The sequence below is a fragment of the Lepisosteus platostomus genome, chromosome 24, assembly GCF_059453375.1.
Source record: "Lepisosteus platostomus isolate fLepPlt1 chromosome 24, fLepPlt1.hap1, whole genome shotgun sequence".
NCBI classification, from domain to species: domain Eukaryota; kingdom Metazoa; phylum Chordata; class Actinopteri; order Semionotiformes; family Lepisosteidae; genus Lepisosteus; species Lepisosteus platostomus.
This window is the reverse complement of record NC_142634.1, coordinates 5,300,357-5,327,380: the sequence shown is the minus strand read 5'-3', so window position 1 is coordinate 5,327,380 and position 27,024 is coordinate 5,300,357. Positions and strand designations below refer to the sequence as shown.

The following is a 27,024-nucleotide window of genomic DNA, read 5'->3' as shown; positions in this document are numbered from 1 at the left end:
AGACCGCAGGGTGAGCGCCCCCTACTGCTCCCACTAACACCTCTTCCAGCCTCAGCTTTCCCAGGAGTCTCCCCTCTATAAGAAAAGACAAATCAAACGGCTTCAAGGAGCCACTTTTCAAAGTGAACTTCTTTGGCACAAATGCGCTTATAGTTTCACTGCCACGGCGCAAGTAATAGTTAAATTATATACTTTAGTAACGCTTTTCATTATAAATAACGAGGTAAATCCCAGGCATGATAAAACACGAAACATACTAAATTCTCTACTGGTTTCCTTCTCTAAGTTAGATTCTTACTAGCAACCAACTGCTACAGGGCTGAACTGGCCATTCCAGACAAAACCGAGAACGACAGAGGAAACGCTCCCCGATTTTTTTATGACTTCTGATGTCTTTTTTGCAGATCTCTCCGTCCGACAGGCGGGTGGCGGCGGTGTGTAGGAACCAGCTCGTGTTTACAGGCTCCGAAAGGGCCGTGTAATCATTTTCTCTGAGTCACGTTTCCTGCGACTTCGGGCAAAGCAGATCCTCTTGTGTCACTCTGGGGGGGTGACGAACTGGGGAAAATCTCTGCAGTGGGCTCTGTTGCATTTCCATCGGTGCCAAACGACAGGATTTTCTTGGCCTTTTTTTTTTAGATATCATTGACCGCTCCCGCAGGTCTTGCGGTTGATCTCACTGTGTATCATCGGCGGCTTGACTCCGCCCTGCCCAGATCTGACAGATTAAAAAGTGGCGTTATCAGATTGAATCACATCTTCTTTTTTTTTTTACGCTGTATTATCGTTTCTCACTGGCGAAAACCATCACCCGCTGTACGCGTAAAGATAACTACAAAATGCAGTGTTCGTGCAGTCCATCTCCAAATGAAAACAATTCTAACAGAAATCATTAATTCGGATATACGAACGGATTTCTCATATGGAATATGACTTCAGGGAAACAGAAAATAAAAGCGATACAAAAACATAGTTGTCAAAGAGACTCCGGGACAGTTTAAATGCACTTTTGTACAGCAACTCTGCTCTTCCATGAATTAAATCTTGAACTCTGGATTGGGCCATCAATTAGAATCGGCTCCTGTCCAGTTGCAAAAAAAACAATAATTGATTCAGCTCCTGGTTGCTCCAGAGCCGAGCAGTCCCTTGCTGTCTGTCCGAGAAGACCAGAGACCCCCAGCCGGCGTGACAGGCTCCCCCGTCCCCGCGGCGCAAGCGCACCCCCCTCACGTGACCGAGTCCTCGCTCTCGCCCCTGCGCTCCCCGGTCACATGACCAGCCCGTTATTTCCTGCAGTGGAGCTGCCTGCCTGCCGCAGTCTGCGGGCGAGTCTACAAGGTTGCTAGACTGTAGCAAAGTAATCCACGGCTCGTCTCCCCCTCCCTCTCACCATCCTGACAGGCGATCAACAGGCCGTACGGTTTCTTCGGCTCCTGGGACTGAAAGCTCGTTTGTTCAGGTTTTTTTTTCCGGCCCCTTCCCCCTCCTCGTAGCTAGGACTTTTTCTTCCCAGATTTTCTGTTTTTTTTTTCCTCTTCTCCCACCCATCCTTCTGCGTGTGTGTGTGTGTGGGCAGCTAGTTAACAATGGCGACAGCCGCGGTATCTGGTGCTGCAGGCGGCGCCCCCAACACCGGATCGGGAGCCGAGCTGGTCCGTGGACAGGCCTTCGATGTGGGTCCCCGCTACAGCAACCTGTCCTATATCGGCGAGGGGGCCTACGGCATGGTGTGGTAAGTTGTGTTCGGGGGCCGGGGGGGCTGGACGCCACGGCCGCGGTGTCTTGAGTCTCTCGGCGCTGGGTGCTGTGTGCACGGCCGGGCGAGAGAGGCTCCAGACCTGCCGGCGGAGCAGGGGGGAAACTCAGTTCGTGCTACACATGCATGCAAAGTTTTTTTTTTACGGTTTTTCAACGTCCGCGCTGTCGGGGAAGCTCGCTCGGTGTCGGGACTCGCCGCCGTCGTACTTGTTGATGGAGCCGTGAGGCTGACGGACCCCGAGAGAGAGAGAGAGAGGTCTGCGAGAGCCGGATTGGGAATGTTGGGTTTTTTTTTGTTCCGATGTGTCATTGATTTTCACTTTTCAATGCAGAGAAGGGCAACACCCTTTGCCGTAAGGGGTGTAGCTAGCGGATTACAACTCGGAGCCGCCTGTGCTTGGAGCCGGCTCGAACTCTCGGGTGCTATATCATTGCTGCTTGTGTCCGCCGTGTTGTTTATTAAACAACAACATCTTTATTAAACAACAAATGCTGAAATGTTACTTGACGACGTCGCGTTTCCCGGTAAACGCGCATTATTGATATCCGTTAGCGGCTTGAAGCCCAATACCTATGGAAAGCACACCCCAAGTTTTGACAGCCGGGCAGTGGGCGATCCAGTCGGGGGGGGGGGGGTAGTTTTATCCAGATGTGCGCCGTTTCTGGGAACGAGCATCTCCCCGTGTCCTGTCTTATCAATCAGTGTGTTCAGTTGATAGCGCATAAATCGCTGCCTCTTTCCCCCTTGGAGGAGGGCGAGGCTCGTCGTTTGCTGCGTCGCTGTGGGGTATAGGGTGTCACACTTGGCGGCATCCCCTCGTTGGGGCATCTAAGAGTTGAATCCCCCCCCCCCGGAGAGATCGCTTGTTGCATTTTCCGAGTTGCAGGTAAGGCGATCTCCAGCGCGAGCGGCAATTCATGGGAATGGGAAGGTGCTGATTGGCGGCCCGGCGTCACGAGCTGCGGGGAGCTCTCGCGCGGAGCGCGGCGGAATGTCCGCCCGTGTCCGCGGGGCGGTGCGTGTGCGTGTGCGCGCCGGTGCCCCCGGCTGCCCACCCGAACCCAGAGGGGTCTCGGCGCAGCTCGGCTTCCTGTGCCGGTGTCGAGACGGCCGCCGGGGTCACAGCGATGCCGGTTCCGGGCGAATTTTGTTTTTGTTTTTATTTTTTACAAAAACTGTTCACCCTAGTGATTTGGAAGAAGGGGCTGGGTTTATCGAGAACGCCTTTGAAACAAGTCCCTTTTCCCGGAGTGAGTGCAGATCGCCACAAGCGATATCACTCTGTACCACGCAGTTAAGCCACGCCTAGCGATATTTATAGGAAGAGGGACAGGCCTACCTAGTTCAGCAGACAGGAGCGCGATTTTTACCCCCACAAACTGAATGAATCAAAGCAGACCCGTCAGGTAATAATGTTTTGGTCCTTCGCAGCTGTGTTGCAATCGGTTCCTAGTGAATAGAAGGGTAGGAGAATGTGTCAGCGGTTTTGCTTTGTGAAAGGGGAAGGGTGCGGTTTGTGGAGTTCGTGCATCGTGCCACAGGTGTGGCGTTGTGTGAGAATGCTCTGGCCTCTTCATTAGTCCAGCCGTTACAGGTGTTCCCGAAGTTCAGATTCCTTTTCCTGATGCAGTGCGTATGCATATTCTGTGCAGCACAGTAGAGTCCCCAATAAGATGCAAGAGCCTCAAAATTTTAAAATTAAAAAAATTCGGGACTTAGATGACCAGTTCTGCCTTGAAATGAGATTTTCACTTTTTGTCCTTTCAGGTGCGTAATATCAATTTTATCTTCGCTCCTTAACTCTTCTGAGTGATGCGTTAGAAACCGCTGGTGTGCAGGGTGCTGCTGAGTGGTTAAAGAAACCAGGATTTATCAGATGTAGAGACAGGAAATTAAGCAATGATCGTATTATACACAGCCTTGTTTGAACCATTCTGTCGTCCAGTGGGTTTTATTTACCAGCTGCCTGCTGTACATCTAAGTTGCTGAGAGCGTCCATCTTTGGTGGCATTTATGAGGAGGCTCAGCTTTAAAAGCAAATGAGATATCGACTGCCTGAACTGATACCTCCCTCCTTTTGATGAAGATAATTGCATCTTAGGACGTAAAGAGACTCCAGAGGTTTTGTCTGCCTTCTGTGTGCAAATGCCCATGACCTGTGCGGTCTCGCAGCCTGCTTTGCCAGATCTCTTTTCGTTAGACCTTACTTTGCATCCAAGCGGAAGAAATTGAGAGATCCAACTAGCTAAGAGAGCACTGGCAGGCGCAGTGCATGTGTTATCTGAGCAGGAAGCTGAGGGTGTTGATAGAATGCATGCTTCACTGCAACAAAAACAAAGGGATATACAGTGTGGGGAGGGGGTGTCAAATGAGTAATCTTGAAGTGATGGAGGTTCTGTGAAATGTGCTCGCAGGTGCTGTGGATGCTGGGGAACGTTTCTCGTTGATGCTCTGCAGAGATGCAATCTGGGAGCATCTTGGATAGGAGTATGAAAATCGCTAAATGATTGATCTGAAGCGTGGAGGCGCCACACGTCGATTGTATGTTCTTGGTGAGGCCTTGCAGGGGCCCTGTAGTCGGTGAGGAGACTGTAAAACAAACGAGCGAAGGGAAAGACAAGGGGCAGCCAGTTGCCAGTCAGGCGCAGAAGGGGTCCGTCCTTCTGCCTGGGCTGTAGAGGCCGGTCTCGCCCAACAGTCGCGCGGGCCTTCGTCGGCCAGCCGGCGCCTGGAGAGACCGCGCAGAGGTCCTCCGAGGCGAGCCCCTGCCCCCTGGGGCGACAACCGGTGGGGAAAACCTGCCGTTTCTCTTCACCTGCCACCTCCCCCATTTCCCTGATAGTCCGGCGGCCTGCTGGGGAAAGGGTGGTCACTTTTTCTAAAATAAAATAAAACCGGATCATCCCTTTAGCAGGTTTATAACATCGAGCACATTCTTTTACAGTGTTGTGTTTTAGGGATGCGGGCATATGGTTTTTAACTATCTAGATTTCTTTACCAGAGAGAGAGGGGAAAAAAAACGTGCCCATTATGCAGAGTTCTTAAATGCTAACAATTCTGGACAGGTTTGGAGTCCAGTGTAGCTGTCCCAGTGCACGTCACTTCAGCTTGCTTAATGAGACGTACAGTGCATTGCCGTCCGTGTGGTACACTATACTTTTGCCAAATAAAGGTTTGTCGCTGGATAATTTGCTTTACCAGGGCCTCGCAGAGCGGAACTGTCCTGCTTTGTTGATGTAGAGCAATATGGTCTTAATATTCAGTCTCCCTGGAGGAGCTCGGCCCTCTCTGGAAGTCGCGGTTGAGGTCTGGATGTTTGGCCCCTGTGCAAGCCGGGGCTGCGCACTGCCTGCCTGTCTGTGGAGTAGTGTGTGCCTGCTGTGTGGGGGTCTGGGGGGGGGCGACGGGCCTGAGAGGCTCTCGGCGTCCGCCGTTGGGTCGCTCTCCTCTTCCTCCTTGCGTTTGCTCACCCGTTGCCTTTTCCGGAGACGGAACTGAATCGGAGGGCGACGTTCGGGCCGGGCGGCGAAGCCGGGCCGCTGGGGTCGAAACCTGCGACTGGGCTCTGTGTGCCGTCTGGAGTGACCGGGGTGCGTGCAGACCGGGGTGTGAGGCGAGGGCTGCCGATCAGCCCTGGAAGGCTCTCTGCATCTCTGAAAGCACAGCCTGCTCCGATGGCCCTCTTCAAAGGGCACGAAGGAGCCCTCGGCCGCCTTCTGAGCTTCTTGCAGAGACCTGCTGACCTCGTTTCTTAACGAGGCCCAAACGTGTCTGGGCCGTAGCGCTCTGCTGCTTTCTGGGAGATGGCAGAGCCGAGCGTGTGCACCGGCACCCCGATCTCCTGGCCGTCCCGCACTGGGAGCGAGCTGGAGAGGGGCGGGGCGGTGAGGGAGCTGTGGAATGCGCCGTCAAGCCTGTGCAAGTTGGAATGGTTCCCACAGGACCGTAATCCCGTTAGGAATGATGGGGCCGGCATGCTCTTTTTCCTTCTTTCCTTCATCTTTCCTGGTTTAATGCTTATTTCTTATCCGGCCTCATCCAAAGCTGTCGCAGGATCCCGCAAGGCGTGTCGCGTGTTCCTCCTGGAAAACACGGGGAAAGTTAGTTCCACACTGGAATTCACATGGGGTTTTTTTGGAAATGTTAGGAAGCGCAGCCGTGCAGTAATACCCAGAAAGCTGTAAAAGCAGCCATGTCACTCTGCAGCTCCCAGCTGGCAGCCCACTGGAGCTCAGCAGTGTGAGCCTGGTCAGTACCTGGAGGGGAGACCTCCTGGGAAAGCTAAGGCTGCTGCTGGAAGAGGTGTTAGTGGGGCCAGCAGGGGGCGCTCACACTGTGGTCTGTGTGGGTCATTATGCCCCAGTATAGTGATGTGGACACTACACTGTAAACGGGCGCTGTCCTTCGGATGAGACGTAAAACCGAGGTCCTGACTCTCTGTGGTCATTAAAAATCCCAGGGTGTTTCTCGAAAAGAGTAGGGGTGTAACCCTGGCGTCCTGGCCAAATTTCCCATTGGCCCTTACCAATCATGGCCTCCTAATAATCACCATCTCTAAACTGGCTTCATCACTCTGCTCTCCTCCCCACTGAGAGCTGGTGTGTGGGGAGTGTACTGGCGCATCATCCAGGTGGGGCTGCACACTGGTGGTGGTGGAGGGATCCCCATTACCTGTAAAGAGTGGAGTGTCAAGAAAAGCGCTATATAATTGTAAGCTATTATTATTATTATTATTATTATTATTATTATTATTATTATTATTACTTAGTAAAGGCTTTTCTAAAGAGGGTTTTGAGTCTGGATTTGAAGGAGTTTAGAGAAGGTGACTCTCTGATATCCTTGGGCAAAGAGTTCCAGAGCTTAGGGGCATAGCAGGAGAAGGCTCTGTCACCCATACAATGTAGACGGGCTTGGGGGACAGTAAGGAGGGCAGAATTTGAAGAGCGGAGGTTGCGAGGTGGGGAGTAGGGCGATAATAGTTCAGACAGGTACTGAGGTGCCATGCCATGCAGAGCCTTATAGGTGAGCATGAGGATTTTAAAGTCCACACGGAATTTGACCGGAAGCTAGTGCAGGGACTCCAGGATAGGAGTAATGTGAACACTTGCACTAGACCTGGTCAGGATTCTGGCTGCTGAATTTTGGACGTACTGCAGTTTGTTCAGAGTAGATTTAGGTTCCCCAGCGAGTGGAGCATTACAGTAGATGTAGATGTTTAAATCGTAGCTAGCCTGTGGACGCTACAGTCTGACATGCATCTCATCGCCAAGGTGCCCGTCTGTGGCGGCCATCGTCAAGCACCCTGCTCTGTGCCGCTGCCTTGACCTTCTCTGAAAAGCTGGGATTATTCCATGCCATAGGAATGCAACCGCGAACTGGTCTCTAAAGAAGCTGTCGGCAACAGGGGTTTAGATATAAATCCCTCAAATAAAGCAATCTGCTGCCGTTCCCAGACAGGAGAACCCCGTTAACTTCTGGCCTGTCTGGCCGAAGCGCTCTGAAGCTTTTTTTTTAGTTCACACTCCACTGTTTCAGCTGCAGTGCTGCTGACGGGTGTTTTCATTGGTGCGAGTCTGGGGCAGTACTGTCTGTGGCTCGCTCTCCTTCAGCAGGGTGTGCGTGTGTTTGTTTTGCACTGTGTAACTGCAGTACAGTAGATGCCTCTTATCTTATCAGTGAAGAGAACAAATTGGCCCTGCTCTTGTAGTTTTTTTTTTCCTGCTCTTACAGTACCTGTTGCTGACGTCTGACTTCTGCGGCCCAGGGTGTAGCCTCCTCTGGGGCTCGAGGAGCTGGCGGTCAATCATTAATCCGTGACGCGGCGTGTTGGTTGAAGGTGTTTTCTGGGAACCTGAGCTGGTAGCCTTTCTTGAAAAGAGCCGTTGCTTGAGGCGTTTTCTTTCCCTCCAGGCAGACATCTTGGTTGGCCAGACTTTCAGTTTAGTCCCTCATCCTTTCCTTTAGAGGGGTGTTCTGTGATGCAGATCATCACTGGGGGGGGCCTGCCTGTCACCTGTGTTGTCTGGGGCCGTGGGTGATGTTGTGTCCCTGCCTTTTGTCTGATTGTCACAGCTGTTTACAGCCAAGTTAGGGCCCCAGGATGGGGGGCTGAGGACACATCAGATGAGATGTTAACTTGTTGCCTGGACTGTGTCGACCGTAAAGGTCCCGTAGTAGGGGGTGTTAATGCTGTTGTCCTGCCTAAATTCCACCCTGGGCTTGGGCAGTCTGCCCGCCCCCCCTCAGGTTCTTCTCGGAATCGCCTGGTGAGACCTGCGCCTCAGAGTTTCTCTCTGCTCCCCCAGGCCTGCTGTGTGCTGCCCAGGTGGGTGGGGTGGGGGCAGGCCGCTGTGTGCTTCAGAGACGCGCAAAGTGGGCTGATTTGAGACGGCTCGTGCTGGCCGAGCTCCCCACTGGTTCTTTTCCTCCAGTGACCTTGCCGAAACCAGTAGGCCCGTCGGCGCCCTGCCACGGTAGCTCTCGCTGGGCGTTGTGGTGAGGGCAGTGGTCTTGTAAGAGGCACGTGGTTGTGGTTTCATGCAGGAGGATGTTTGTTTGCCCTTGATAGCCACTTCAGGCTTAGGGTGTTCAGACGGAATGAAAAGATACCTTTGCAAAAGAAGTTCCCTCCTGGTGTAAAACCTGTCGGGTGCAGGAGGAAAGGATCTGTAGCTCTGATTATTGATGGTGAGGCAGAGCAGCCTCATCTGCTTCATTTACACTCAAATCCATGGATTCAGACCACCTTGCAAGATGCATGCTTTGTACCCGAACCTGCTAAATATAAAAGCTCTTTTTGTAGTAAAATGGGGCGTGTTTCTTGTTTCTATGTGCTGTCACTGCAGAAGTGGCTACGGCATCTCGAACCTCAGCCTGTAGCCCATATCGACAGGTGCCTGGCGTAGAAGTTCCCAGCCAAGCCCCATGATGTCTGTGATGAGTATCTGCCCCTCCAGGCTTGTCACCCGGTCAGATTTTCATCTCCAGTTTGCAGAAGACGAGAGTGCTTGGAACGTGTTCAGAATTACTGTAACTAGGTCCCTCATGCACACCGTACATGGGAGTCGGGCTTGTCCAGAGAACGTTTAACATCAGTTTGTTATACAGCAGGAGCCCACCGAGTGCTGTACCTAAATGCCAGACTGAATTTTGACTGGAATGTTTGAAAACCCCTGAGCAGATGTGGCTCTTGAAGACCGAGTCGTGGTGTCCAGAACCGAGCCACACTGGTTGAAAGTGCGCTCCAGCTGAGAGTAACGCAGTCTGGCTCTTCTAACGCACATGAAGGGCCTCGTCTGTGCAGAGTCCTGCTTCAGGGTGCCCCCTCCTGACCCTGTTCACCCCTCCCGCTCCTCGTACGGGCGGCCCACTGCGAAGCCCAGGCTTGCTTCCAAGCCCCGGCGCAGGCCCCGTTGCCGCGGCAACCCCAGCCCCGCTGACGTCGGCTCTCCGCGGGCGGGGGCTCGGACAGTGGGCAGGGCTGGCCGCGCGGCCAGGGGGCAGGTCTTCGCAAGCCAGCCCAACCCCCCCCCCCCCCTTGCGCGAGCCAGACACGGGGCCAAGATATTTCTGATGTTTGTGGATAGGTTTTTTTTTTCTTCCTTTCGCTCACTGAACAGATTTCAGTTTCCGTGCAGCACAGAAAGGCCTTAAACCCAGCTGCCCTTCTCCTCTCTTGGAGTCTCCTTGTGCTTTAATGCAGGGCCTTCCCACACTGTCTTCAGTGTGTGTGCCACCTCCACCCTCATTAATTCGTTAATTCACCTTATTAGTTAATGACCTGTATAATTGTAATGCTTTTAAGGCTCCCGGCTGTTTTATAGGTAGCTGTATCTTTTAACGAAGTGGGTGTTTTGAGTGCTCCGCTGTAAGGGACCTTAAGAAATATTGTCTAAAATAATAATGAGAGTGATTGACTTTTTCCGTTCGAACCTGAGAGGGACCAGGAGTTGGGTTTAAGTTTCCTGTTGTAACGAAAGCCATGCAGCTGTTGCCATCTCTTCTGTGTGTTCTTTATTTTTCTCTTAACGAATGTAGGCTTTTTTTTTAATTCTGTAATTCGCAAGCAAGCAGGTGACCTCTAGGAAAAAGACCAAAAGAGTCTGGATTCCCTCTGGGGGGAGGGGACTCACCTGGGGGCAGGTTAGGACGCGATTTGTGACCTTCAGGCCCGGCTGGAATGACCCCAGAGAACGGTTTCTGGAATGAATCGCTTACTTCCCAGCGCTTAATGAAATATCCGACCGTTTTGTGTCATCGTGGAAGGCCCGTTTGGGTTCTTGAAGATTCATTTCTTTTGACATCCAGGTCAAGCAGACGGTGCCGAAACCGGGGAACTTCTCAATAAACGCCAAGATAACATTAAGATGAAGCCTTTGCAGTCGGTGAAGAAACAGCTTTTTCAGTTTTGCCCAGCTCTTGACATCAAGGCGTAACTGCGGTTCTTTTAGGAGTTCGGTGAGCTGTGGAAACACGATTATACAAAGGAAACCTTTTGGTAGTGTGCTCTGCAAAAGAAAAAGAAACTAACATTCTCAACCCCCACCACCTCCATCTTTTGCCAGTCCTGTTTCATGTTTAAGAGGAGTGCTGCTTTAAGCTCTCCCGTATTCCAGCTCTGAATTTTCTCACATTCTGTGATGCCAAGCAGCGCTGGGCACAGAGGCCCAAAACTCCCTCTCGGCGGTTCACACAGGAACCAGCAGCAGAATGCAGCTGCCCAGTTTGGAGGTTTTAGAACGGTTTTGCAGAGAAACCATTCATTGCATGTCTTGGATTGTACGTCGGAGAAAAGCAGGAGTCTTCTATAAGACCTAACGCAGAATCTGGATCTGCTCTGTGGCTGCTTAATAAGCTTCACCTGTCTGAAGCCCTTTAATAGTGCAATGCGGTGCATTAATGCAAAATGCCCTGAGAGCGCCCGACAGTGCCCGTTTGTCATTTTTTGATTTCACAAGCGCACTGCCCTTTGTTTTGGTATCTCCGAGCAGTTGTTCCTGGAGGCTCGGCATTTTTGTCCAGCCGCTGTGCAGCCTGGTGTAATCAGAGGTGCAGGTTGGCTCTCTCGACAGCTCGACGGCTTGCATAATCGCCCTCCTACACCCCCACCCCCCCCACGCAGTGCAGGCCCGAAGCCTTGAAGCCAGTTTCCGCGGAAACAGAGCTGTTCCTGTCTCTAACCGCCGCCGCTGAGGCTGCCTGACCAGACCGGGCCCGTGCTGATGGACGGCGCTGCTCAAGCCAGGAGGCCCAGTCCTCTGCTCCCCCACGAAATGCGCTCATGTGGCGGATTTCTTTAAAGCTAAGGAATGCAGAAGAAGCCTGACTCTTTTTTTAAAACGGGACCTGTTCTGTGAGGACAGTTCTCCAGATGTGTTTTTAAAAAAACAATTCCCGGCTCTTTTCAAAGGTTTCATTTGAGGCTCGTCCCTCAGACGGTGTAATTTCGAGTTTGAACCCCACAGAGCTCCCTAAGCTGTCTGATTGCCCGCTGACGTAGCCCTGCGGATGGGAAAAATCTCTCTCTGGCTGTTGTTTGGGCACCTGACAGTGGAGCCCTGCGTTGTTGATTATAAGGTGTTGCGTTCTTTGACATTTCCTCTTCCCAAAGCCTGGACCAGCGCACCGTTTGCTAATTAATCTCCCGTTTGCGGTGGGGTTCAGCATAAGTGACCTCTCTAGGGTTAAGATGTCCCTTGGGTGCAGAATTTGAAACGGGCCCGTCTTTGGCTCGGTGCCTGGGGTTCGGAGAGGCGTTGTGACATGACCTGCACATTGCGCTTCTCCTGCACTGAGCTAGCAGGCACCAGCACTTGTGCAGTACGTGCCGATAATTAGTAGATGCTTCAAATGGTGGCTATTCATAGAGACGTTTAGCTTTTTTTTTTATGTAATGCCTTTTAAATCATAGCTCTGTCCCTGGCTGCTGGTTGCCCTGGTAACGCAGCGGCTCACGGGGAAAATGTGGAAGTGGAGCACAAAGAGTGACTCCGGCATCCTCTCATCCCCCCCCACCCCCCCGAAAGGCAGAAACGGTACCTTCCTCTCCCCTTAGCCTCAGCAAGAGGGGTTAGGTTAGGCCCTGCGTGTCCTGCAGCCCATGTCATTAAAATCTGCCACCTGTGTTCACTCCCTGACTGACGGAGCTGTTCTGCAGGCACGCTGCGCTCGGGCAACCAGGGCTCGAGTCCGCGTGCAGCCCGTGGATCCTGCGAGCTGCCGAGCCTCTGAACATGGCCACCTGCTCACGTGTGCCGCCTCTCTCCGAGGCGCAAGGAATGGCAGCGTCTCTGCTTGCGCGGAAGTGGTGGGCACACTACGGGGCAGCAGCGCTTGACCCACGGCTCCAGCCGGGGGGGGGGGGGCGGCCTGGGGGGCGCTGTCGCTCAGTCAGGACTCGAGCAGGGCAGGTGAGCGGGCAGCCATCTCCCCGACTTCAACAGACGGCTCCCCTTTTTTTCCACGGCACGGCGTGGAGGAAAGATGAATAAATATATATACGTTATACGGCTTTAATTGAACGTTACCTTGGGGTCGGGGAAGAAAAGCAAACGTCTCTCGACCCGGGTTCCACCTCGGGTCGTTGTTGCTGATGCTGACAGGTTGGGGGGGTCCCCCCCCGTGTGTGTGTGTGTGTGGGGGGGGGGGTCCCCATTTCTGAAGCACTTGATTTAATGGGGATGATGCGCCTCGCTCGAAGTAGAGCAGAAGTCGAGCGCGGTTCACAGACAGGAGCCGAGACGAAGGAGCTCAAACCGTTTGGCGTGGGGGGAGGTCTTGTTTTCATAAACGTTATCCACAAACAGCTGAGTCAGTCTCCCTCCGCGGAGCCCCGGCCTGGGTGAGGTTTTGCACTCCCGTCAGGCTTGTGCAACGTCTTGAAACTTCCTCCTGCTGAGCTGAAATGTGGCGCTTCAGTCTGACAGCGCAGGCGAGATGGAGTCCCTCTCGCTGTCCTGGTTTCTTCGCCCAGATCCGGTGAAAAGGTGTCAAAAGCAATTGATTTCACCCCTGTGTGTTCCCCGACTGCGCTGCCTCTTCTGGACACTTCAGCGGGTTCTGAACTCTAAACCCATTTCCAAATTGTTTGGAAATTGCTTTTTTTGTTGTTGTTACATTTAAGCAGCTTGAATTGAATGACAGAAAGAGACAGGATATTTCTGTGGTTTACATAAAACCTTCACGCCTACACAATGCACTCGAGTTTAACCTACTCGAGCAAATGTGATTCAGTCCGCTGCAGCCCAACAGATGCTGTCGGTTTCAGCATGCTGTATGCTGGAATCAAACATGTCGGTTCTCGTTCGAAATGCAATTTCTGCGATACGAGTCCTGTCTTTTCCCCTTTCTCCTTTTCGGGTTCTAAACAGCTGGCTGGAAAGGAGTCCTGAACTTGTCTGCAGTAAGCTCGCTGTTCAGACAAAAGCCATCTTGTTGGTTTGTACCGTTTAGTCGGGCAGATTCTGGAAAGTATGACTGCTTTCCTTTCTGAGTTTGACTGGTTGCTGTTTTGTTTTTTTTATTCATGCACCAGTTGGCCATCGCACAAATTCTCACTAGTTTCTCGCTCCCCTTGACCTTTTTCTGCTTACTGTAAATCAGATGGAAACTTCCTGTGCTCTCCACATCCCTTGAAGAAGCTCGAGATGAAGCACTCTGCGAAGAAATGGAGGTTACGTTTATAAATTGTAGCCCACTTTTTTTTGCTTTTGCTTTGTACAAGTCCCATGCGTCTCTGCTCCCTTCAAACTCTCGCACCAGTGCATTTATGGACTATTTTTATATAGCGCCTTTAAGAACAGTGCCAAAGCCCCTGACGGTTCGTAAACGTTTGACGTCTATTTTCTGTGCTTTGCAAAAGCAGATTGTTTCCGAGTGAGGGAGTTTTATTTTTTTTTCCCCCCTGCCCTCACCGAGAGGCGGCAGCTTTCCGATCACGGAATGATTTTGAGTCCGGGGTTTAAGAGCTGAAGGCAAAATCATTGAAATGAAGTAAAAATTCGGGTGATCCCTGGTACGCTAATGCAAAGAACAGTCCTGCTGCCTCTCGGATTCAGGCCCAAGTGCGACTTTTAAAGGTGCCGTATTAAACAGTTTATTCCGCTGCAGGAGCTCAGGGGTTGGGTGTACTGGTTTAGGGATTAACTGTTGCAAATTGTGAGTTACAGCATGCCTCAGGAGGAGCACATGTGTGGGACTCTGGAGAGAGAGAGAGAGAAGCCTCCTAGCTTTTAGTAGTGACCACCAGTACACTCCTGTCCAGATTACAGTGGGGTCAGGAGGAATTCCTAAAGAGCTGTGGGATCGGTGCAGGAAGGGCAGTCCCAGGGGTTGTGCTGTGCTCCCTGCGGAATGTGCTCTCCAGAGACTGGCCCTGTCCAGTCCCGATGTCCAGCCTCTTCACCGGCGCTGCAGGATTTGAAGTAACGGCTCGGGTTGTGATCTCCCTGCGTGCGGGGAGACTTGTGACAGCCTTGTGTGACGTAGGAGGTGTGAATGTTTTGGAAGAGTTGCCGCGCTCCGCTGTATGGGCTCGGGTTATGACCGGCCGTTGCCATGGGGGGCCTTGCACGGTCCTCTCTTTCTGGGGCAGGGCGCTGCCGAAATCTCCCGAGGGAGAAAGTTTGAGTTGGAAGCGTGGCTAGGGAGCCTGTTCCACGCTCCCACCACCCTTTGTGTAAAGAAGTGCTTTTCATGCTGTTTTGAAGTACACTTCCCTGTAGCATCAGCTTGCGTCCTTTGGTTCGGGTTTCAGTGTTAATTCTGTATAATTCCACTGGGTTGATATCCCCAATGCCTTTGAGGATTTTGAGTCCTTGGATCAAACGCCCGCTTAGTCATCTCTGATCAAGACTAGAAATGCTCAGCTCTTTTGTACTGTCAGTGTAAGACATTCCCTTAAGCCCAGGAATGCATCTGGCTGCTCTTCTCTTGAAGAAGAGAATATCTTTTTGTGACGCAGCGACCACAGTCGCACACAGTATTCTGAATTATCTAATACATTTTGAATATTCCCTGGTTTCATTTTTGCACTTTAAACTAGACTCCAGCATTTGTCTTATTTAATGCTTCCCCACAGTGTCTAGAAGACGTAAACGGTATGTCAACATTAAAGTCAGTCTTTCTCATTATTAGCCTGTGTTGTTGTTTACTATTTTACATCTGTTGATATTTTTGATGCCTGTGTATCATACATTGAACATCTTCTGCCAGGTGTTTGTCTAGTCTTGAACTTGGGGTCTTTTATTTTTACAAGCTTCAAGGGTGTTTGCAGGTCTTCATATTATCTGCCTTTGTGAGTAGTTTCCCAAGTCTACCAGAATCTGTATCGTTGATGGACATTAGGAAGGTATCAATGATCTAAATAAGTGACAATAAGACACAGGGATCTGTATCGGGACTTAATGATGTCACCCAGTTTGAGCATTTTTAGCTTTTTTGGCCTTTAACCTTAATTAGTTCTCATGCCAAAGACATGACTTTAATAATCTGAATATACCAGGTGATGGTTTCTGGTTCTTGCTTTTTGAAAGAACTGTAAGAGGTTATTTTGGTTATTGTCTTTTGGATTCCTGTTGTTTTACAGTTTGTTCGGTATTTTTCTCCTGTCAAGACTCTTCAATGCAATTACGGTTTTGTTCCAGTATGAGATTGCAGTGCTCTGTGCACTTTTAATGAACTGCAGTTCATAAACATGTAAATCCTTTTTTTTTAACACTGATACAATACGTGTAGAGTTCTTTGTTTGTTCCTTTGAAAAATGGCTCTGAATGGAAATACTATAGCTGTTTATTGATGCTTTGAAAATACGCTGCACTACAGACTCATAATGTCTGTTCCTTCGTGCATTGTGACTTTTTTTTTTGACTGGGTGACTTCTGCTCAGTTCGCTGCGGGGGCGTCAATGGAAGCCGCAGTTGAAAAATGACAAGGAAAAGAAAAGAGGTGGAGGAAGAATCGGATGAATAAAAACGGCAGATTAAGAGGAGCGCTGTAGTCGTGCACTTGCCCAGCCCTGCAGCAGCGATGGCAGAACAGAAGAGTGAGGGGGAGTGTGAGAGGGGCTGCAGCTGGGACACACACACACACACGCCAAGACAACACTGACTGCAACGCCAAGACAACACTGACTGCAACGCCAAGACAACCCACTGGCCCAGTATCTGACCAGCCTGACAGACGAGGAGAAACAGGTCCTGATACAGTACAGGCTCTGTGACAACAGCCTGGCCGTAGACACTGGACACAGGCAGACCTGGCTGCCCAGAGAGGACAGGCTCTGTGACCACATCCTGGCCGTAGACAATGGACACAGGCAGACCTGGCTGCCCAGAGAGGACAGGCTCTGTGACAACAGCCTGGCTGTAGACACTGGACACAGGCAGACCTGGCTGCCCAGAGAGGACAGGCTCTGTGACAACAGCCTGGCCGTAGACAATGGACACAGGCAGACCCGGCTGCCCAGAGAGGACAGGCTCTGTAACAACAGCCTGGCCGTAGACACTGGACACAGGCAGACCTGGCTGCCCAGAGAGGACAGGCTCTGTGACCACTGTCAGAACACAGGAACTGGACACAGGAAGACCTGGCTGTCCAGAGAGGCCAGGCTGTGCTTCCACTGCCGGCGGGGAGAAGCCAGAAACTTGAGATTCGCTCTAGGCTACGGTTTAAGAAATATCCTGGGTAGGATTGGACAGCCAGGTCTAATTCTGTCCAGATTTCTTCCAAAGTCCAGGTCCAAATACTTCCCCAGAACAAGTCGAAAACCCCCACACCTGCCAGAATCGGAACGGTTTCCAATCCTGCTGGGGGCGCAAGTTCAAAAGAGCTGGTGCTCATCTCTCGTCCCAGCCTGAGGAAAAGACACTGTGCCTCTCGTATTACGCCATTACCCTCAGCATACCCTACTGCCTTATGCAGTAGTTCGCTGGTCACGCCAGTAACACCCTTAGCAAGGGAGTGCAGGAGGGTGTGTGAGAGCACAGGGGGGTGCCAGCCCCCCAGCCCCCCCACACTACAGGGGGGCACCAGCCACAGGCCTGGCTCCAGCCCTCTGACTCCTCCTTAAGTGTGGGCCAGTAAAGCCCCAGTCCTGGAAATGACTCAACTCTGAGGAACTTCAGCTTTGGCACAATCAAGGCCACTGTGCCCTCACTCCTCTGGCACGGACTGCTCGGGGATTCTAATCGTGGCTTTATTTCAGCACAAACTGCCAGGCCTGGACAGGTGGCCGTAACCTTAAAGCCCAGGACAGAGCGTGATGGTGGAAGAGGGGGAGAATCTGGCCTTTTCCAAAAGGCGTATCTCCACTGTATTCTCACAGCCTACTGGCGCTGCACAGCAATAGCCACCATCGGCTTTTTCTTGTTGCCTTCATTTGTTTCTAGGCTTAAAGCTCGTCCCTCTTACGTCCGATCGCTGGCGAATTGCAGATTTTCATGACGGTTCTAACACTCTGTGGCAACATGCTGTTGATAGTGGCCCCTGTCCAGGCCTGAGCTCATCTTCTATTTGAGTAGCACTCAAAATGGAACGTAGTCCAATGCACACAATTTGTAAAGAGTTAGAAATACAGTAAAAACATAAGGAAAAAGCCGTTTTTGATTAATATTTTTTGACCGTGAAAAACACAGCCTTGACCATGATGAATTGCCATGCCATGAAGGGATTTTTAGGCAACCTAAAAAAAAAAAAAACGTAAGAGCTTTCAGATTCTTGAATTGCCTGGGTGAGATCATTTCACATTCTAACTCCAAAATGACTCGTCACTCTTCGAGAGAAGCCTAGAGCATGATCAGTGACACACAGGAGTGTTCTTCTGTTACAGAAGCGCTAGGTCACTAACAAATATATATGTAAGCAGTATGTTTTTGAAATCAGTCTTGCTTTTACCTGGCAGCCAGTGCGGAGTGGCCAGAGCTGGAGTCCGAGCAAGTTTCTCATCTAGAGCTGATCAATCCATAGGCAGCGCTTTCAGAAAAGCGGCCAGCATCATCCACAGGAACACACCTGGATTCCCGATCTCCGAGCTAGTTTTAGCTGTGCTTCTGCCAGCTATCAGCCGAGAGTAGGATGACCCTTTTAAAAAAAATTAAGTGAATAAAGAGGAAAGGCACCTGAGCATAAGTGCTTAGTTAATGCATAATGTCTGAATTTTATTATGGGGTGCAGAAGAAGGGTTTTTGGTTAATGTATTTATAGTGACCCTTAATGGCTGAACCAAGCCTACGTGTGAAAACCAGAAACCTGATGAGCCAGTAAAAATACTGATTTTTCTTCGTTCTAGTCCAAGGGAGGAGGCAGGATGGCGCAGCACTGCTTACTGGCAGCGCTGTGGCCCGGGGTTCAGTTCTGGGCCTGGGTGCTGTCTGTGTGGAGTTTGTATGTTCTCCCCGTGTTCATGTGGGTGTCCTCTGGGCGCTCTGGTCTCCTTCCACAGTTCAAAACATGTGTACCCTGCCTTGCGCCTGTGGAGTGCTGGGATAGACTCGGGCTCATCTGAGACCCTGAACTGGAGGAGCAGTTAGAAAGTGGATGGGATGATATTGCAAAGGACTTGAAAGTTACTTCAGTAGCCAATTAATGATCTCGAAAGGAAGCAATTTAAAACCTGGAAAGAAAGTATAAAGGATGCATTTTGAAGTGCATGCCAAGCAGAATAATGTATGAAATGCCAGGTTTTCAGCAGAGGTCTTCCAGGGCTTATTTTCAGCTGGGAGATCACTCACCTGCAGTTTCACGTGTTCTGCCATACATACCGCCTTTGTTTTTTGCAACAAGGCATTCTTCTGTTTTGCAAAAAAAAAAACAAAGGATGATATTTGTGTTATTAGCTCTTCCCAAATCTTGAACGTTTCTGTATTTCTAGTTTATTAGAACGGACTTTATTGACTTGATAGACTTGGCCTCTGAAAGGTCAATCGCCCCTCTTCTCGGATACACGCGGGTCCGGTGGCGGCGGCTGTTGAAATCGCCACCCCCTGCCACCGGGAGCCGACTGTTGCCGCGACACGTGTGGGGCGAGCCCCCTCCCACCTCCCCGTTTGTCCTTTTCCTTTCCAGCTCGGCGTACGACAAGGAGAACAAGGTGCGAGTGGCCATCAAGAAGATCAGCCCGTTCGAGCACCAGACGTACTGCCAGCGGACCCTGCGCGAGATCAAGATCCTGCTGCGCTTCAAGCACGAGAACATCATCGGCATCAACGACATCATCCGCGCCCCGTCCATCGACCAGATGAAAGATGTGTATCCTTTTGGGGTGCCCCCCGCCCCCTGCTGTCCTGAAGGTGTCTTCGTTCTCCTGATGGGCAGCTGGAACTTCAGGGAGGATCCCGGGGTCGCATAAAGGTTACCAGCAGCCATGTCACTCTGCAACTCGCAACTGGCAGCCCACTGAAGCTCAGCAGTGTGAGCCTGGTCAGTACCTGGATGGAGACCTCCTGGGAAAGCTGAGGCTGCTGCTGGAAGAGGTGTCAGTGGGGCCAGCAGGGGGCGCTCACCCTGCGGTCCATGTGGGTCCTAATGTCCCAGTATAGTGACGGGGACACTACACTGTAAACAGGCGCCGTCCTTCGGATGAGACGTAAAACCGAGGTCCTGACTCCCTGTGGTCATTAAAAATCCCAGGGTGTTTCTCGAAAAGAGTAGGGGTGTAACCCCGGCGTCCTGGCCAAATTTCCCATTGGCCCTTACCAATCATGGCCTCCTAGTAATCCCCATCTCTGAACTGGCTACATCACTCTGCTCTCCTCCCCACTGAGAGCTGGTGTGTGGTGAGTGTACTGGCGCACTATGGCTGCCGTTGCATCATCCAGGTGGGGCTGCACATTGGTGCTGGTGGAGGGGATCCCCATTAACTGTAAAGCGCTTTGAGTGGAGTGTCCAGAAAAGCGCTATATAAGTGTAAGAAATCATCATTATTATTATTAATTATAAAGGGCAGTCCGGGATGCAGCCCGGGAACCTGTTGTAATAGCGAGCGTTTAGCCGGAGCGAAAGTGGGCACCCGCAGGGTTTCATTTCTGCGGCGCGGGAGGGCGAGGGGTGGGTTGTCAGGTTGCGAGATTTTGAACTCCGTCCCCGCCGAACCACCCCTGAGCTTTCTCGAGTGAAGGGCCCTCGTTTATTGAGGCCCACGTCGAAGGAGAGGAAGGTCGTCGTTCGTTGCCGTTGACAACGTGGGTCTGGTGATTGGTGAGCAGTGTGGTGGTCACTTGCGTTGTGAAGGTAACCCCTCTTCAGGAGACGAGGAGAAGAGATCACTCTTCCTTTATTTCAGTTAAGGCACCACGCAGCCCTGCCCTGGCTGAGCTCTCTCTACAGCCAGATAACAGTGTTCCAGCCCCCCTCTTCCAGCAGCTGGGTGACTTTCCTCTCTCGCCTTCCTGTTATCAAAAGCTTGTAGCTGCCTGCAGTCTAGGCATCATGTCAGAATCGCAAGGACGCAGTGTTCACGAAAGCAGCGTTTTAAACATAAACAACTTTATACAGCTGCGACGTCATTGGTGCCTCAAGTCCAGACAGAAGAATTACAAGTGTTGTGATTGCAGTCCTTTTTGGGATTATCAGGGGGTTCTAGAAAAGATATGGCCGAAAAACAATCCTTCGGTTGATCCGCTAATCGGCGGGTCTAGAGAACGGTCAGCCTGTCGCTGTTGCTCGGAGTCGGCATCGGTAACCTCGCTGATTTCGTGAGGTTTAGTGAAAGAGCTCGGCGCCCTCCCAGCTTGCATCGCTGTTGGCAGAGAATCACCACGCGCGTTTGGTGTTTTCTCAACTTCCTGTAGGCGTTTTTTTTTTTTTCGCTTGCCAGCTCAGGCTGTTGCTGAAACTGGGCCACGGCAATTTTGAATAGCACTTTTGAACATAACAGCAGCTACCGCATGATCTAATTTGTACTACTGCAGCCTCTTTTGTGTCCATTTCAATACAATACCAGATAGGAGGCTCGGGAAGAAAATGCAATTTCTTGCTTCAAAAGTTGTTGGGTTTTTTTTCCATGATGTCCGAGTTGGAGCTCGGGTGAGGGGAATGATGATGAGGGCTATCTGTGGGCTCCTGAGTTTCAGGGGGGCATGTGGGAGCCTAAGTGTGTTTCAGGTGTTAGCGTGGTTTTCAGGGTGTGGAGATTTCCTAAGCCAGGGGTAAATAATTTCCTGCTCAGGGGTTTGTTCCAAAACATGGTGGAGCCTCCAGTTACTGTTATAGAAGTGAGTCTTGCGCAACCCGGGAACATAGAAGTATTCCAAAGACCTCCTTAGGTTACAAAAAAAGAGGAAAAGACATTTTGTTGTGCAATTTGCAGCAGCATCACAAACCTAAAAATAGGGTTTTGTTTCTTGGTGAATACCAGTGTTGCCATCTTAGAAGCAATTACAGCAGCTTCACTGCGGAGCGAAAGTTTATTTTGTACAGTTACCTGCTGCCCATATCTAGTGAAAGCCTTTTTAAAGTTTTTTTTTTTTGCCACTTTAGAACATGGGGGGTGGGAGCTGACGAAAATCGCTGCTGTAAACGAACATCGATTTGTCTCTGATTGCACTGAAGTCTTTGTGCTTAACTGGCGTGCTCTCACAGATATATTGTCCAGGATCTGATGGAGACCGACCTCTACAAGCTCTTGAAGACGCAACACCTAAGCAACGACCACATCTGTTACTTCTTATACCAGATCCTGAGAGGGCTCAAATACATCCACTCTGCCAATGTCTTGCATCGCGACCTTAAACCCTCCAACCTGTTGCTTAACACTACCTGCGACCTGAAGGTCTGCTTCCTGCTCTTTCTGTTAAAGTGATCAGCTGTTTTGTGCAGGTGTTCTCTGTACCCTTTCTTCCGCAGGTGGACCTCAGACTTAAGGTCTTTATAAAAACGAGACTGCAGGGGGTTCATTTTTTTTGGGGGGGTCCAAGGCAGAAATATTTGTTCAGATCAAGCCTTCAGATAAAAGTGCTGCTTCTCCGCATTTGGGCAAATGCTGCCTTGTAAAGGTTCAAGCTTATACACGAATGTGGATGAGCGGTTTCACAATCCGATTTGAAACGCCAGAAAAAAATGGATCAGGCCTGATCCTTTCCCGTTAAGCCTGGATTCAGCGTTGGAGGGATTTCTCCCTGTGCCGAGCTGAGTTCTTGCTGGCATTCGGAGCGTTTCCGCTGCTCTGTTCCCTGTGCGCTGGACGGACAGGCGCCTGGGGGGAGAGAAGCCTAACTGTGATGTGTTTCCCCGGCAGATCTGTGACTTCGGCCTGGCCCGTGTCGCCGATCCCGATCACGACCACACTGGCTTCCTCACGGAGTATGTGGCCACGCGCTGGTACAGGGCACCAGAAATCATGCTCAATTCCAAGGTGGGCTCCTCGCCTGTTTTTTTTTTTTGCTGTGAAGGGCTCCATGTCGTAGTGGGGAATTGCCACTCCCTCCACTGCCATCGCGACTGGTTCCAGTGTTGTCAGCTGCTTAGAGTTCGGCAACCCCAGCATCATCCACGTCCGGGAACATTAGTTTCAAATGAGAGGAGCATCTGGTCCGTTTGGAATTCGGTAGTTAATTGATCTAAGGGATCTCATGCACCTGTATCTTAGAAAGTAGCCGAAGTTTCAATAACATGGCTTGTTCTGGATTCCCACAACTCTTTGTGCATAGAAGTGCCTCCTAATATCAGTTTTACATTCACTTCCTCATCATCCCCGCTTGTGTGTTACATTGCGTTTCGCTGTCGAGCAGTTAAAAACTGTGGGGCTGATTTTTGCCCACGGAAAGTTGACTTGCCCTTATAGCTGCTATTTTTCGGCTTTCAGTCTTTGATGATAATGCTATTTTGTAGGCTTAAGCTGTGATATCGCTCGTGTTGGACGTTACTGGGTCTCCAAACTCTGTCCCCGTTAAGCAGATGTTTGCTTGGATGGTAACTGGCATTTCCCATCATACACCAAGCGCGAGAGAAAATGTGCAGTTTGTTGTCCACAAGGTTACAAGTTTATTTCCTCCCGACCGTAAAATTGTTTTAAGGTAGCTGCTCCGGTCCTGTGGATCTTAGTGTCGAGACGCCTGAACCTGTAAAATGGTTTTTGCGCTTCAAAGTTCGAGGAATTCTGCAGATATTGGTGAAAGTTGCTATTCAGCAGCATCTCTGACTACAGAGTGGTAGTGATGTTATCAAGGGAAGAGTTCCTGTTGCAGCAGGTTTTTTTGGATCAGCAGTACTATGCCCAGTATCTTGGTCTGCATCAGTCCAGAATGCATTCGGCTGTATTTAACAACTGGGAGGTAGTAATGAGCCCATTACCTGCCTATTCGCTAATATAGCCATCATGAATGATGGTTGCAAGTATTTTTATTTTTTTCGATTTGTTTGTTTTTTTCAGTAAGGTTCTGTGGATGCACAGTCACATTGCAGTAGCGGTCTGGCGATTTTGTTACGAGAGAGCACTGGGGGAAGCGGCGCAGTGTCTCGGTTTGCATCGCCCGCTTGTTGGCTTGGCTGTAACAGCTGCGTTTGTGCCTGCAGGGTTACACCAAATCCATCGATATCTGGTCCGTGGGATGTATCCTAGCTGAAATGCTGTCCAACAGGCCCATCTTCCCTGGAAAACACTATCTGGATCAGCTCAACCACATTCTCGGTAAACAGCTTGTTGTCATCTTTTCTTTCCCCTTCGCATGCAGGATGATGAACAAAAAAATCCCCTGTTGCATAGCAGGAATACCGCTGATGAAGCGAGACGCGCGTTATGTTTCATGTTTTGACTGCGTCCCTTCGTTCCTGTGCAAAGGCGAGTTGATTTTGAACTAACCAGCATCGGGTTGCTAGACTGGATGATAGATAGTCTGCAGCTTTTAAAACCCGAAATGGATCAATCTGCACTGGATTTGGAGTGCAGCCCATTCTGCTGTCGCCTTCGTCAAGCAGGGGACCCCACGGCCCACACTCTGGGGTCCCTGGCTTGCTGGGTGCCGTTTGGCTGCATACCGTGCTGCGTGTTCTCATCTCCCTCGGTCTGTTAGTGGTATCAGGTTTCCTGTGGGTAGACTGTGAGCAAAAACATTTCTTTCCAGGTTGAAATACTTGTTGATATATTGCCTGTGTGCCGGAAATATAGTATCAGTCTATATATTTTGTTTTACGTTCTAAAAACCTTTAGTGTTTTGTGCGAATTGTTAGCAGCTACGGAGAATGTTTTTCGTGGCATCGGGGTTTGATCCTGAACTGCAGTCTCGATAACGAGCGCACAGGGTGCTTTTCTGTCTGTGAACCCGATGCTGCTAAGTAGACATTCTCGTAATTGATGGCTTATATCCGGCTGTATTTTAATTAAGTCGTGTTTTAAGCGCTACAGAACTGGCCATCTGGGGAGCCAGAACTGTATCGAAGATGCCACAAGCTCTGCGCGCAACATGCTTGGAAGTTCTTGGTTTTTGTAGTCGAGAAACGTTTCCTTTATTTCCTCCTCGCCAGCAAACAACAACAACAAAAAAAACTGTTGCACTGTGTTTAGCTAAAGAGTATATGATGGAAAAAAATGTATGTGGGCTTCCTGAGCGAACCAGGCTTGTTCAGAGCCAAGGCTGATGATCCACTCCTCCGTCTGCTGCCTTTTCCATTTCATGCGTGGAAATGGCACCGAAAGGAGGAGTCGCCCTTTGATGTTCTGAGGTTTGACCGTGAGCTCCCGTCTCTTCTCATCCGCTGCTCCTACAGGAATTCTGGGCTCTCCTTCTCAGGAGGACCTCAACTGCATCATCAACATTAAGGCCAGAAATTACTTGCTGTCCCTGCCGCTCAGGAACAAGGTCCCCTGGAACCGACTGTTCCCCAACGCGGATCCCAAAGGTCAGCGTCTTGACGTTCCGGCGAGCCGCGGCGCGGCGTAGGAAACGGTCTTGTTGAGCTTCCCCGCCGTGAGGCCGAGGCGTTTGTGTTTCCTTCTGATAGGGTCACAGACGTCCAGATAAAAGACGCGCACTGCGTGACCAACTTCCTTTGTACAATAAAAAAAAAACGACATGGAAGAGCTGTAACACTTGTGGCCACTGCCTAGCACATAAGAGCATAAGAAAAATTACAAAACGAGGAGGGTAAATGAATGATATAAAGGCCCAGTGGTCAGTTTAATCTGATCTAGATGCATCCATCAGCAAGTGTAAGGCAGGACAGGATACCAGTTTGTCGCAGGGCTGACACAGGAAGAATGACACAGACACTCAGACCAGGGCCGATTTTCCCGGACGCAAATTAACCTACCAGCACTGTGGGAGGAAACCAGAGCACCTGGAGGAAATCCATATGAACTCCACACAGACAGCACCCCAGGTCCGGATTCGAACCCGGAGCCCCAGGGCTGTGAGCCAGCAAAACTAAACACTGCGTCACCCCTCTATGCGTACACCCATTAGTAAAATGGAGGAACACCATTTAAAAGGGATGTTAAATATTTTGTTTACAGCAAGACTCTTCAATCTTTTCAGTAGTATTTGGAGTCATTGGGCTCATCCTTAAAAGTGTGATCTCCCTGCCTCATTTAGTAGTTGGAAACTAGTTGATCCCCTAGAGAGGAAGAGGAGTTTATCTGCCGTATGCACATGTACAGGAAGATTCTTATTCTCTCTGGACGTGCACAGTACGATAGACACACAATAGATCTCTGAACTGGCTTCATCACTCTGCTCTCCTCCCCACTGAGAGCTGGTGTGTGGGGAGGGGATCCCCCTTACCTGGAAAGCACTTTGAGTGGAGTGTCCAGAAAAGCACTATATAAGTGTAAGCAATTATTAATAATAATAATATAATTGCTCTCGGTTTGAAATGCACTGCTGAGTTTCAGAAACAAGCCCCCGTTTCGTTTTTAAATCAATGACTTTTCCGCGCGACTCGGGTTGCGGCGTTTCCTGGGATGGTGTGACGAGGGGTTGTGAGAGCGGGTCTCAGCAAGTTGCTTCCCGCGCCCGTGACGAGCGCTGTGGCGTTTGTGCGGTACTTGCCGTGCGTCGAGTCTGCTCGGTGGGCTGGGTTTGTTTTGGCAAGTTTCAAGTTGCAGATTCTTCCCTTTCCCTCCGTCCTAGCTTTGGATCTGCTGGATAAGATGTTGACCTTCAACCCCCACAAGAGGATTGAGGTGGAGGAAGCTTTGGCCCACCCCTATCTGGAGCAGTATTATGACCCAACAGACGAGGTAGGGTGGATTTCTGTGGTTTCATGCTTAATTTGCGGGTGTGAGGTTCTGGAAATGCGATTCAGGTATGCAAGATGGAGCACGGATTGCCAGATCCTAATCTAAACCGTGCTGGCTTCTGTTAACTACTTGACTGTTGGAGAATCCAGAAAAATAGATTAATAGAAAATCTACTCTTGAACTTGAGCGTCTGGGCAAGACGGGTTTTATTCATGCAGATCTAGCACTTGGAAGATGTAACCCCGGCGTCCTGTCCAAATTACCCCCTGGCCTTTACCAGTCATGGCCTCCTAATAACCCCCATCTCTGAACTGGCTTCATCACTCTGCTCTCCTCCCCACTGAGAGCTGGTGTGTGGGGAGAGGACTGGGGCATCATCCAGGTGGGGCTGCACACTGGTGGTGGAGGGGATCCCCATTACCTGTAAAGAGCTCTGAGTGGAGTGTCCAGAAAAGAGCTATAGAAGTTTAAGGAATGAATTAAAATAAACAGTATCTGCACCCTCTCTCTCTCTCCATGTCATTCCCCTGGCCTGGGAGGCCCTCAGACGGGCCTATTTTTGTCTGTAAGAATATGTGGGGAGGCTCAGGCCCTGTTCCGAGCCATCGCGGATTTTCAGTGCCGAATCTCGGAATCTGAGTCTTTCTCCTCTCCCTCCTCCAGCCTGTGGCAGAGGCGCCATTCAAGTTTGACATGGAGCTGGACGACCTGCCCAAAGAGACCTTGAAGGAGCTGATCTTTGAAGAAACAGCCAGGTTCCAGCCCGGCTACCGGTCCTAATTCTCAAACAGGTACATTGTGCCACAGTCCGTGTGTGAGTGTTCCAGAAGACTTCCCACTCTATCCGTTGTAGAGCCATTTTCTCTGTGACACAAGACACTCCTTCCACCCCTGAAGACCGCAGGGTGGAGCAGTGGTCAGGGTTCCAACCCACTACACTAGACCACAGGGCATAAGTACCACAACATGTAGCATCGAACTATCCATCAGCCATGCTCCCAATCCCTGTGCCCGCCCCTTGTCACCTGGTTACATTGCCTTACACTGAGGTCAGAATTGAAAGTCGGAGGTGCAGTTTCTTTTTCTCTCCACCCCA

The 27,024-nt window shown here is 50.6% G+C and overlaps 2 protein-coding genes across 4 annotated transcripts in view; both read left to right on the top strand.

The window, feature by feature from the left end:
* The window catches only part of ppm1f (protein phosphatase, Mg2+/Mn2+ dependent, 1F), a 38,638-nt gene extending 20,068 nt beyond the window's left edge, over window positions 1–18,570 (top strand). The window contains exon 9 of the transcript XR_015929783.1: window positions 8,306–18,570. The gene's annotated coding sequence lies outside the window, so the exon portion shown is untranslated. The remainder of the gene's footprint in view (window positions 1–8,305) is intronic.
* Window positions 1,288–27,024, top strand: part of mapk1 (mitogen-activated protein kinase 1) — a 29,069-nt gene continuing 3,332 nt past the window's right edge. The window contains exons 1-8 of one of the 3 annotated variants that reach the window (XM_088618151.1): window positions 1,288–1,732; window positions 18,821–19,003; window positions 21,335–21,524; window positions 21,990–22,106; window positions 23,267–23,381; window positions 24,458–24,589; window positions 25,819–25,928; window positions 26,592–26,719. In XM_088618151.1, the coding sequence (XP_088474277.1) occupies window positions 1,587–1,732; window positions 18,821–19,003; window positions 21,335–21,524; window positions 21,990–22,106; window positions 23,267–23,381; window positions 24,458–24,589; window positions 25,819–25,928; window positions 26,592–26,708 (1,110 nt within the window). In that variant the 5' untranslated portion in view covers window positions 1,288–1,586 and the 3' untranslated portion in view covers window positions 26,709–26,719. Of the gene's footprint in view, window positions 1,733–2,805; window positions 3,166–18,820; window positions 19,004–21,334; window positions 21,525–21,989; window positions 22,107–23,266; window positions 23,382–24,457; window positions 24,590–25,818; window positions 25,929–26,591; window positions 26,720–27,024 lie in introns of those variants that run through there. The other 2 variants (XM_088618150.1, XM_088618153.1) reach the window with 2 other exon arrangements.